At 39.4% G+C, this 12,269-nt stretch overlaps 1 protein-coding gene across 1 annotated transcript in view; it reads right to left on the reverse strand.

The window, feature by feature from the left end:
- LOC311051108 (CUB and sushi domain-containing protein 1-like) overlaps nucleotides 1–12,269 on the reverse strand; it is a gene marked incomplete at its 3' end in the record, with an annotated part of 707,106 nt that overhangs the window by 14,095 nt on the left and 680,742 nt on the right. The window contains exons 70-72 of the mRNA XM_084065507.1: nucleotides 11,640–11,801; nucleotides 10,330–10,442; nucleotides 1,502–1,589 (exon numbers count right to left, since the gene is read on the reverse strand). Coding sequence (XP_083921633.1) covers nucleotides 1,502–1,589; nucleotides 10,330–10,442; nucleotides 11,640–11,801 — 363 coding nt within the window. The remainder of the gene's footprint in view (nucleotides 1–1,501; nucleotides 1,590–10,329; nucleotides 10,443–11,639; nucleotides 11,802–12,269) is intronic.

Here is a 12,269-nt window from a genome sequence, read left to right on the forward strand (position 1 = left end):
CACTGTTGCAATCATCAGTCAGCGTTAAATGCAGACTAATGATTGCAACAGTATTTATGAATGCTAGTGATTTAAGGAGAATTAGCATAATGATATGGCAGGGAAGTTAAAAGGAGACAAATTATGAATCGGCTTTCCATAGAATTCCTCCCTAGGATCAGTGACACAAGGGGTCTGGATTTGTCCAGCTTTTTTCACGTTTATGGCTTGGAATTTGCAGGCCATGATTTTGTCAACGCTCAGGCATTTACTTCTTGCTATTAATTTATTTTCCCCATTTAAGCAACTGCTCTAACAAGGTGGAACATATACTGTGGATTTATGTAGTGGTCTAGTGTGTTTGTTGGCACTACTTGAGCACAGTTTTTTACCGACCAGCAATAAAGCTAAAACAAATCCATTAGATGTAATTTTGTCATGACTTAAGGCTGCAGCGTACTCCTCACGGAAACAAAGTTCTGCGAGAGGAATAAGAACAAAATTACGTAATTGCGGTGAAAATGAACAAACGCATTGCCTTGCTGAAGTTAGTTTCGTCAGTTCAAGATTTTCTAACTAGCTGAACATCACCACAAAGACAACAATGCGAACATTGTGTGTGATGGCCAGAAAATCAAGGTGCTTGTGATTTATTGGTTTATTCCCGCAATCTGCCGACAACATACCACAGGCTGTTTGGAATAAATGTTGTCTGAGTGAGGAGGTTAGGAGGTACAATTATACCTCTATAATCCCTCTCTGAGGGACTACAAACACAACCAGATGGTAATTAATTAATGGAGAGAGATAACACACTTTGGCCACTCTGTTGCCAGAAATGGCAAAATCTCCAAGACAAATTAGTGCATCAGAGGGTGATGAAAAAAAAGTGTGGAGATCCAGGTGTTAAAATCAGCGTTCCAGCACTCTATACAGTGGGCAAAGTCTGATACTAAGCAGTCATAGTATAAAACAATTTTGTATGCAGAGTCGGTTTTGGCAAACTGAAAATGTTTGTCTTTGTTTGAAGTATGCTGCCAGCTTTCGATTGTCCTTGCATAGCACGCAAGTGGAGGCTGAGCCATCTATAGCTGATTATAGAAGATTTCTTTTTTTTATTAATGTATATAGGGGAGGGTAGATGTCTTTGTTAAAAAAGTGTGAAATTGCTTTATATTCTGATCACTGGACACTGGTTTACAGATGTATTTGTTTGTTCAGTAACAGGGGACTTCCTGTCCCTCCAGCTCTTAACAGAAAATACATTTTCAGGTCGGGATACCAATTTTATCAGCTGATCAATCAGCAGAGAGAGAACTTTCACATGACACAGGATACACAAGAGAATTTGGAAGTGATGACACAAAGAAATTAGCAGACAAATTTGGAACAGGAACACTACTATCACCATATAGTGCTTTAAACTTTTAACAAAAAACTGTTTTAACCAAAAAATACCCTTACCCTACCTTTAATGTTGTTTGATTTGTCAAGTTTGTTTTCGTGGGATAGTCAGACCTACCTTGCCTGGTTAGATGAAACTTGCCAAAGTCTTTACTATGGATATGCCCCTGGTAGACAAAGGTCTTTTGGTCTGACTCTGCTGTTACCTGAAAGACAAAAACAGCCATTGCTTAAAATAGGGCAATAACAGAATTGTACAACAGATGATTTTCATATCCTTCAAACAATTTAAGTTTTCTTTTCTTTGAACTCCATTCACTCTGGATTTTAGATGTACAACGTGTTACAGCGAGGGGCTAGCTATGTGCTTTGAAGGTGAGATGAATGTGATTGTGACTGGACGGTTAATGGTTTGATCCCCTGGACTGGCATAACAAATCTGGGCACGGAAGTGAATGAGCCCTTCATCAAAACCCACTGTTGAAAAGCCTTTGAGCAAGGCACCCTCAATAGCTTCACATAGCGATTTGATTAGCAACAGGATAGCCTGTTGTTCTAGCCTGTTCCACATGGCTCAAACGTTCACCCCACACAGCAGCAGTGGAAGTTCATTTGTAATTACAGTAACTGCTATATTGGGAGGGATAGTATTATTACAATGTTGTGCTGCTGAAAATGGCTGTGGCAGTTGGCCCAATGCTGCTCCAGCAATATTGGTCAATAGTTGACAGTTTAATGTGAACCCATGCAGTTTATAAGCTACTGGTGCTTCTTGTATAAGCCTGCATCGGCTTATTGAACAATGCCATAATTCCACTTTTATTCAAGGCAGGCTGAAGCATTCATTGCAGCATTACTTTGCTATTTTTGCATAACTTGTTTGACACTGTTGTAGTAGACAAATACAACTGTAAAAGCCACAATTTTGTTTGCATTCCTCCCTTTCAACAAGGACGAATGACATAGATGTCATTGTGACTAGAGAGCTAGGACGTGGCTTCTGTGTTCATGATCTGAGAAGGATCCTGGAGGACACAGAAGTAGTGCTGTCAAAGTTAACGCGTTATTGACGCGTTAATGCATGACCGAATTAACGGCGTTAATATTTTTCTCGCATTAATCGGCCATTTAAAAAAAAAAAGTTTTACCCTTAGTGGCATCAATAGGTCTCAGATTCATATGGGCTTCCTGATCTGAACACTCCCTCTGCGCATCCTGCTACCATAATTGGCGGCCACACTCATGGAGTGTACACGAGTGTATGGGGCTAATGGCCAAGCAGACACATGGCCCAACTAACTCCACATTTTCCCCCAAAATTCCTCAATATTCTGCCTGTAAAACCAGCTGCTTCGCATACCGTTACTGTACTTGCAGGATGTACAATTAATATCAAACGCATTATGCTCCAATACTTATGCAAATCACTTCGCCAGCTCGAAATTTACTTCTGGATGGTTCTTTTAACAGCCAATCATCATCATCTGCGAGCAAAACTCAGCACCTTAGTTGCCACATGTGAAACGGGAGAGATACAAGCGCTGCCGTGGTCTATGCAAACGAGCCCCAAAAGCACGTCCAAATAAGCCCAAAATGGGGCAGAGACGCTGGTGTCACACACCGTATCTTAGCAACAACCTAAGCGCTAACTCTCATTGGTCGTCTCGTGCTGAGGGCAGATCCCAGATCAGCAGTCCAGCTTTACTTCCAGCTCAGCAGCCCTGTCATTCATATTGTCAAGACTATGACAATATGAATTGTGCTGGTTGTTGCTAATACTGTCTAAAGCATGTATGTGAATGCTTATGTCCATTACTGTGTTGCCGTTAGTTGGGTTTAAGGATTATTAGCCAAGAGCTGCCTATAATGGGCCGTTAGCGTGTAGCTAAGCTAAGGGACGGGTAGCGTTAGCATGCGGCTAATGCTAACGCTGCTGTCGTGACTCAAACGGCTATGTTAAACAACGCTGCTGTCGTGACTCAAACGGCTATGTTAAACATCTTATCAACAACCTGTATGCATATTAGTGTGGTCAATGTCATCAATGCTAACTAATTAGCCCGTTGAACACTGTTATTTTGGTGTCTTTTGTGGGTTTCTGTGACAATGTCACGTCCAGGGCAGGAATTTCACGGCGGCCACGGCGGCCATGGCCGTCGTTGCCCCTCTCATTGGCCGTGTGCCCCTCGAATAATGACATGCCTTCACGGCCATAGTGGCCGTGGTGCCCCAGCTGCGCCCAGCAACTGATTTCACAGTTTTTCCTCTGCGCGATTTTCCTGTCAATACGTTTTTTTTAGACACCAGTCCCTTTGGTTGAGCTGCGCAGCTACAACATGCACATTGGTATAGGTAGGTTTGATTTTGAGCCTCCTATGAACCTTCGGAATCCCGCAACACCGTGTAATAGACACAAAAGCATTACCGGGCCAAACCGGAGTTAAATCTAACGCAGCCTGTTGAATGGTAGGTTTGATTTCTAGCCTGAGAGAGAGAGAGAGCGAGAGAGAGGATTCCGTAGTCCTACAGACCGATGTGCCCCGATGTTTTTTTCAACAGCAAAATATAGATGAATACATCTAATAAAATACAGTGAAATCCCCAAATTATGAGTCTTAATATAAAGCAAGCAACAGAATAACTGCAGACAAATTAAAAGTTTAGGCTATCAATATCATACAAAAGAGTGACCTCACCGCTCTGATGGACAAGAAATATATATTCCTTTTGCAAACCACATCCATAATATCTGTTCGTTTGTCAACAATGTTCTAATTGGGAAGTTTATCTCAACAGCTAGAATGTGACAGTTTTAGTCCGTTTGTTGGTGCGCAACACAGCCGTCGTTAAGTGAATTACTTTCACCTGCAGCGCAGTGTGTGGAGTGTGCGCAACAGGGCATATCTCCGCCAAGACAGGGTGACCTACCCAGGCTCATGAAATTCATATGCAGGCATAGTAGCCAATTAGAATGAAATCTGCAAAAACGGACTCATACAGAACCATATATTGGCTATATATTATGGCTGTGGGGTGGAAATCTTGTATGTTCCTATTTTCATTATTATTTAAAAACAATTTAAAATCGTGAAAATAGCCAATCTACAAGCTGTAATTATTAATAATTAAGAAATACTATATTTTAAAGAGTGAAAAATCAGTGCAAGTTCAATCACATTTCATTTGAATGAAAATAACTTGTGGGGAAAAGACAAAATCTCTACCAGAGGTCTTCAACAGGGGGTCCGCGACCCCTAGGGGGTCTGCGAAGGTACTGAAGGGGGTCCGCGAAATTGTTGTTTGATTAAAAAATATTTTTGTTTTTAAAAACTTTAAAAACTTTTTTCATTATTTTTTTTTCCAAAAATGTAAATTTGTCTTTAAACATAACATGACATATTTTAATAGCTTAGTAATGAATGCACAATAACATGGTATGTTTATACATATTTTGTAGAGAAAGATCAGTGGTGTCAGTTCAGCAAAAGCTAAGGTATGGCAAGGTTAGGGTTGCCAACTCCCAGAGATTAAAATAAGGGACATCTATCCTTTTTTTTAGGGGGTCAACCCCCCCAAAACCCCTGAAATGCATAGAAACTATGCATTATACCTATAACACAATGCAAACACAATGGTCTTACACCTGCATTAGGCTACTATTCATGATTTTATTTCTCTTTTTTTTCTGGAGCCAAGGTATGGCACCTGCCATGCCTTGCCATACCCAATTGACGCCCCTGAGAAAGGTCCTTTTGCACACCTACTGGGTCAACCTGTGCGTAGGAGCAGGCAATTTTTTCATGTGTATTTATAGAAAACACAATTTTATACATAAATATATGATATATATAGTAGCCTACCCCCTACCTACCCTACGAGGTAGGGGGTCCCTGCTCCATCACCCCATCAGTTTGGGGGTCCCTGGCCTGAAAAGGTTGAAGACCCCTAATCTGTGAATCTAATGTGATTAATGTGACCCCTACTTCAGTCAATGAAGTCCAGGGCTGAATGTGACATATTGAGACCTATATAACCAAATATTGGTCATTTGCCAACACATTATTTTGTGAAATAAATGGGTTATATTTCACAGATAGTTATACAATTCTTATAATATATTAAAATACGATCATCCTTAACCTTCAAGTTAAATGCATTATTTCCGTGGACTTAAAAAAACTTTTTGGACTTAAAAATCTTTTTTTTTTTTGGATGGCCTTCCTGCCCTGGCATTTGGCCTTTGTGCCCTCCAAAAAATTACAACACCAAAGGCCAAGTGGCCTTGCCCCTAAAATGACGAAATTCCAGGCCTGGTCACGTCCAAATGTGTTAGTGTTGGAGCGCCTCCGTGCGGCTGCAGAGTTCATGTGCAACCTCTAATAAGTCAACATGTTAACATATCTTTAGAAAACAGCTGATCTACAAGCTCACAACAACTCGCAACGCCACGCGTGTACAAGTATATAGGGATAAAGTGGTTAATGCAGGTTTTGTAATAATTACACACATCTACAGTTTACTAAAGGACAATATGCCTCTGAGATGTAGTGGAGTAGAAAATTGAAGATAATCCAGTACAGTTAAAACCCCTCAAATTTGTACAGTACTTGAGTACACACAAATGTACATTATCTATCTATCCATCAGCATAACACGAATATTCTATCTATCTATCTATCTATCTATCTATCTATCTATATCTAGCCTGTCTGTCTCTCTGTGAACACATTACTTAATACAATGTATGATGACTCATTATATTATTATATGATTATTAGATAATGATTATACATGGCCCATGATTATTATAAGATCATATATCTTAATCAAAAATAATTAATCATCATATAAGTTATTAATAATCATAATAAAATAATCCCAAAAACTAACAAAAAATAAAAATTGTGCTAAATATCGTCTATCGTGATACAGCTTGAAAAATATCGTGATATAATAATCATCATTATTATAATATCGGCCACCCATACGCCCATTCATTCACAACAAACAATATATTGCCCATTTTCACCCAGCCCTTTCGCCATTATATGTGTGTGTGTGTGTGTGTGTGTGTGTGTGTGTGTGTGTGTGTGTGTGTGTGTGTGTGTGTATATATATATATGCATATACATATACATATGTATACATATGTATACATATATATATATATATATATATATATATATATATATATATATATATATATATATATATATATATATATATATATATTTATATATATATATATATATGTATATATATATATATATATATATATATATATATATATATATATATATATATATATATATATATATATATATAGTGACTGAAACGGCTATGTTACACATCTTACCAATAACCTGTATGAACGTCAGTCTGGCAAATATCATCAATGCTACCTAATTAGCCCGTTGAAGCGTTTCATTTTAGTGCATTTTGTGGGCTTTTGTCACACAATGTAACGTAATGGCAGCAACGCGTTGCTGACCATCAGAGTTGATCATGGGAAATGTAGTCATTTCTGCTAATGTCGGTTCTACTGTATTAAGCTTCTGTTACATTACTGCTGCTTAGGCCCCTGCATGCTACCAAATGAGGTGGTCACCCTAGCACCGTTTTTGTGACCCCCAAAACGGCCCTTAGGTGGGCCCCACCGAGCCAATTCTATGTGGGACCGAGGTGGTTCTTAACTGGGATGCCCATGTGGGCTATAAGTGGGTTCTACCTGGGCCCTAGGTGTATTCCAACCAACCAGAGTGCAGTGGCCATCACTCCAAATGTTGTGACGTCAGGGCTCTCAATACTGCACATTGGGGGAGGAGGAAGGGTGCAGGGCGGGCGCACAGATCGCTGAACCAATGGTAGCCCACGGATGTTTTCTCTGGAGATTTAAAATCCGCCCCTCTATGCCACACATCAGACGCGCTACAGGGTCTTTACTCACTGAGCCATGGCCCCACTGGCTACGCCAGTGATATGCGCTGCCAAGTGGCCGCGGGCGCTAGCTAGAGCTGAGTATATATAATATACACATGAGCCATAAATGAGCCAGTCTTCACAACGGCTCTTTGAAAGGGGTTTGCGGTGTTTTCATTTGTATCCCACGATTTTGTTGGCTAGGGGGCTAGGGGTACGGGCGCCCTGACCTCTAGTCTAAACCAATCACAGTAATTGGGAGCGGGATATGCGGAAATTTCAACCATTCACAACGAGTTTTGAGCGTTCACAGCCCCTCGCTGGCTCTCTGTTACCACTCCCCAGCCCGACCACACAGAAGCCAGAGGGAGCAAGAGACAGCTGACACTCTATCCGCTCTGCGAAGCTTATTTCCCTGCCACAAGCATTTAGAAGTTGGCTTGTGTCTCTTCCAAAGTACCGGTGTTTCCTTGGCTGCACTGTTGTCAAAATGAACTTGAAGCTGGGCTGAATGAATAAGGAAACACCGCGGAACGTTGGAATGAGTTTGGAATGGACAGAGCCAAACTGACTTTATTTTGGCATTAAAAGTGAACTTCTGCACCTGGCTTTTGATGTTAACACTACAGTGTCATACTTTGACAAGCCCCCAGCCCCCCAGCTTAACAACACTTCCGTGACTAAGCAATCAATGGGACCGATTTTGAGAATTGAAAGTGGCTTAACTTCTCTCAGGAAGCTCTGAGAAAGTTCCCCTTTCATGACTTTTCCTAAATATATGTTTCAAACCATCTCCGTTTTTTTTTATTTTTTAAACTCATTATAAATATGAAATACATACCATGTATCCCATCCCAGCCGTTTTATTTCGGCTAAATTGATCGCTCTCCCCCTCTCTCCCCCTCCCTAGAGCACTTTACACCTCGAGACCCCCCACAGAGCGGCCCGTAGACAGCAGACTTGCTGCTGCGCAACTATTCTATGTTGCCATGTCTGCTTATTATAAGCGACTTTGGGCGTCTTTCTATTATTATTATTATTATAATGATATATATAATTACATTATAATGGTAATACTTTTCTACTCCACTACAACTCAGAGGCAAATCTTGCACTTTTACTCCACTACAATTATTTGAAAACTTTAGTTAGGCTACTAGTTACTTTGCAGATATAAATATATTTTCATACTTGTTTAGATTAGAGCTTCATGCATGTCCTTTTGTAGATAATTTTTATTAGGTAAATATTTATATAGAAAGGTCTAACCAGGGACTGGGGTTGCAAATTTGCCTCGGATATAAACCCCATTTACAATGCAATGGTTTCATGCCTCACTGTTTTCTTAGGGCACAATGCATGCAGTAACATTTTCATAGACCTGACTGCTTATTTTTCTCGCAAAATTTGGCAACCCTTTCACTGCAGTGTACAGAGTGTTTGCTACTGGATCGCGCTGTTTTAAAATGCTGTGCCAACAGATGTGATCTACAAGCATATGGCTCGTCAGGCAGCGATTGTTTTATGTTTGTAGATCAGATATTTAGCGCAGGAATGAGCACATTTGTGGAACATATAGCGATGTGTTCACTTGTTACGCTGACAAGGAGATGAGAGGGACAGGAGAGGAGACGCTTTCTCATCAGCGTGAACAGCTGATAGAATGAGAGCTTTACGCTCAGACAATAATGTGAATATTATATAATATAATATTGGTTTGTCAAGAGATATCCATGTGTTTTGCACAATGGAGATCACGTAATCTAACCCTAACCCTAACCCTGGAGTCACGTAATTAGACAGTGGCTTCAGTGGTTCATATAGGCTCCATGTTTCACTGAAGAGTTTAATGTGTGACGCTACAGATCGCGCTGTTTTATACGCTTTTTTTAAATAAAGATTTTACATACAGAATCTGCAGTTACCATTACAAGTTAGCCTCATTTTATAATGTTTGTGTCTGCCTACAACAACAACATTATGTGGGCTCACTGACTGCGCAGAGTGCAATTGAGATGTTAATGGCTATTTAGAAGACAATGGAACCCCCCACTGTGTGGGTGAGAAGGTGTCAGCTAGTCTGGAGCACAGAGGTGAGACAGTAACGAATAGGAGAGCTTGATTTCTTGTTCAAAATGACCGTTTTGCAGGCTGTGTGTTGGATAATGTAACCTCAGTCATGCCAGTGTTAAAAGAACACCTTTGATACAGTATATATATATATATATATATATATATATATATATATATATACTGTGTGTGTGTGTGTGTGTGTGTGTGTGTGTGTGTGTGTGTGTGTGTGCGCGCGCGCGCGAGTGAGAGAGCGAGAGAGAGAGAGAGATATCCAAACCTTTATGCTGTATACATTGAAAATAGACGATCCACAAGCTCACAACGCGTCGGGATGCGACGTGTTGTGAGCTTGTGATCTGCTATTTTAAAAATAAATCTTGCAGTAAAATGTGAAATATTTGAGGATTTTTGAAACACTAACACCACAAATCTGGTACGGGGCTCCCTGACACAAAACATTTTCAGATGGGGGTTATGGACCAAAACGTAATTTGGGGGTCCATGACATAAACATCATTGAGAGCCACTGGTTAAAATCATTTTAAAATTGTGAAGCAAGTCCAAATAATCAACTACACTTTAAAAAAAAGCCTAAAAAAAACGCAACCCGCAGCTACCAATATTTACAAACAACTTCACAGAAAAATAACCCCAAAGTCGCTTATAATAAGTGGACATGGCAACATTGGTTTGCAAAAATGACGTAGATGACCTTACTTTCTTTCCATATACCTTGACCCTTTATATATGAACAAGGGAACGCCCACATTCCTAAGATTCTTTAAGATCGGTTTATAGGACTCGGAGACCCTTATGGATCTCCAGTCAACACACGTTAGACATTGGAAAAGTGGTGTTTCCTTTGTCTGGAATTTCAACGTGCCTCTATGGCACAGCAGATTCTACATGACAGTCAACACATTATTACTATTAACAAGAATAATTGTGACTTACATATCCGTCCATAGCCCAGTTGTCATTTTTAAACTTGCTGTAGTAATGCTCTGTTGGTCCCTTCACCTGGTATACCTTCAACAATAGCTGGTTTTCTTCTGACTTATATGTCCCTAGACAGACAGACAGAAAGACAGACAGACAGACAGATAGTAAGGCTAGGAGGTTAACATGAGTAAAAAAAATCAATAATAAAATAATTATAAAAATCTCAAAGTGCTACAAGAAGAAGCCTAAGATCGATACATAAAAATATTCTGAATGGATTGGTTCGTAACAACAATTCTGATCATTAAAAGGACCACATCGGTGGTTTGGCATGTTTAGCCCATTGACTATGACTCACGTTATACATGAACATTACTGATGACCATTTTCCAAAGTATAATTGATGCATAATGATTTTTGGGAAGTCAGTTGATTCAATTCATTTCAGTGTGGTATGACAATCAACAACAGACTTGAGACGCTAGTATGGTCCTTCAAAGGAAAGAGCAAAGAAATTCTAAGATCATCTATTGTTGTCAATAGCAGAGAGAAAAAGACAAGTGTTTTCCTTTGATAAACACCTGTAAATTGCCACATTATTAAGGGAAAGCACCCTTCAGTGACATCTCAGTTACCGTAAATGAAGTGCCAATACAGATTTCTTTCGAACTAATGTGACCAATGGTATGTGTATACGAGTAAATCTAAACATTTAAAGTCATCACGTACTGATGACTTGTTTTTCTTTTCTACTTAGTAAATGCTTATCTACAATGGCCAGCCCACCACTGGCTCTAGACCAGATCAGGAGTTGATCTCAGTCTAGTTCATTCACCTAACATTTATCATCATATTATTTGCACTCTCTAGCATCCATGTTGAAACCTGATGGTGTTTTTTTCCCCTTGAAGAATGCAAATAGGTGCCATGGTGTGACAACGTTTCCTTTCAACCTGGGAGGTGATTATTTTTAATTAGCTGCTGTCATGGTTAAGTCTGGCAGATTTTTTTTTCTTCTGTTGCCCACCAAGTGTATGCATATTTCACATACTTACTGTACACTGACAACCTTTTGTCTGGGCAATAATGTATGGCTGTATAAAGTAGGCTTAACTTTTACTGTTGAAGTTGGTGTATTATTAGAACGTCATTTGTGCATAATATCTAAATGTCAGACATCCAAACTGGCTTATCTGCTAAACAGATTCAATGAACTGCTAGATAACAATGTTAAAATAGCCTTTATTAATAACTGGATGCTACTCTTGTTATACTGTTCTCCAGTGAAGCAACACTGACAATGATTGTGACAGTTTCATTACCTGAAAGTTTGATTGAGACTCCACTGGTTTCCAGTAATGTGACGTTGACTCTGCCACTGGTGCTGTTGAAGCCAGTGACCGTAAGTGTGGTGGCCTGTCTTTTCCCTAGATACTCGTAGAAACCGCTCCAGTCAGAGTTAGGAGAGAATACGTCTGCTGGAACTATACAATGGACATACAAATATACACAAGATAAATGATAATAGAATAACATTGGTATAATATATCTTGTGCTGAAGATTTTTTTTTAAATCCCCATTGAGTAAACTGACCTGGGGAATTGAGGTGAACTTTATAAATGCATATTTTTCATAGATTTATTCCACTAGTTACCGGAAAATATACTGTAGAAGAATGAGGTTAAAGAAAGATTTTATTGTTTTATTAGCTTTTTAGCAATGATGGTATTGATTGCTCAATATTTAATTTGACTTTTACGTAAGTGATTTTTTTTTAGATTAAAACAAAAAGGTTTTTGTTAAAAGGTTAAAGCACTATATTCTGATAGTAATCATTGCTATAGAGTGTTTGTTCAGTAACAGGAGTCTCCCTGTCTCTCCAGCTCTTTAATAAACATAAAATTCATTTTCAGGTAGGTGACAAAGTTTCAGCCAATCAGGAGAGAGTACT

Source organism: Gymnoscopelus microlampas, assembly GCF_963454915.1.
Source record: "Gymnoscopelus microlampas genome assembly, chromosome: 1".
NCBI lineage: Eukaryota > Metazoa > Chordata > Actinopteri > Myctophiformes > Myctophidae > Gymnoscopelus > Gymnoscopelus microlampas.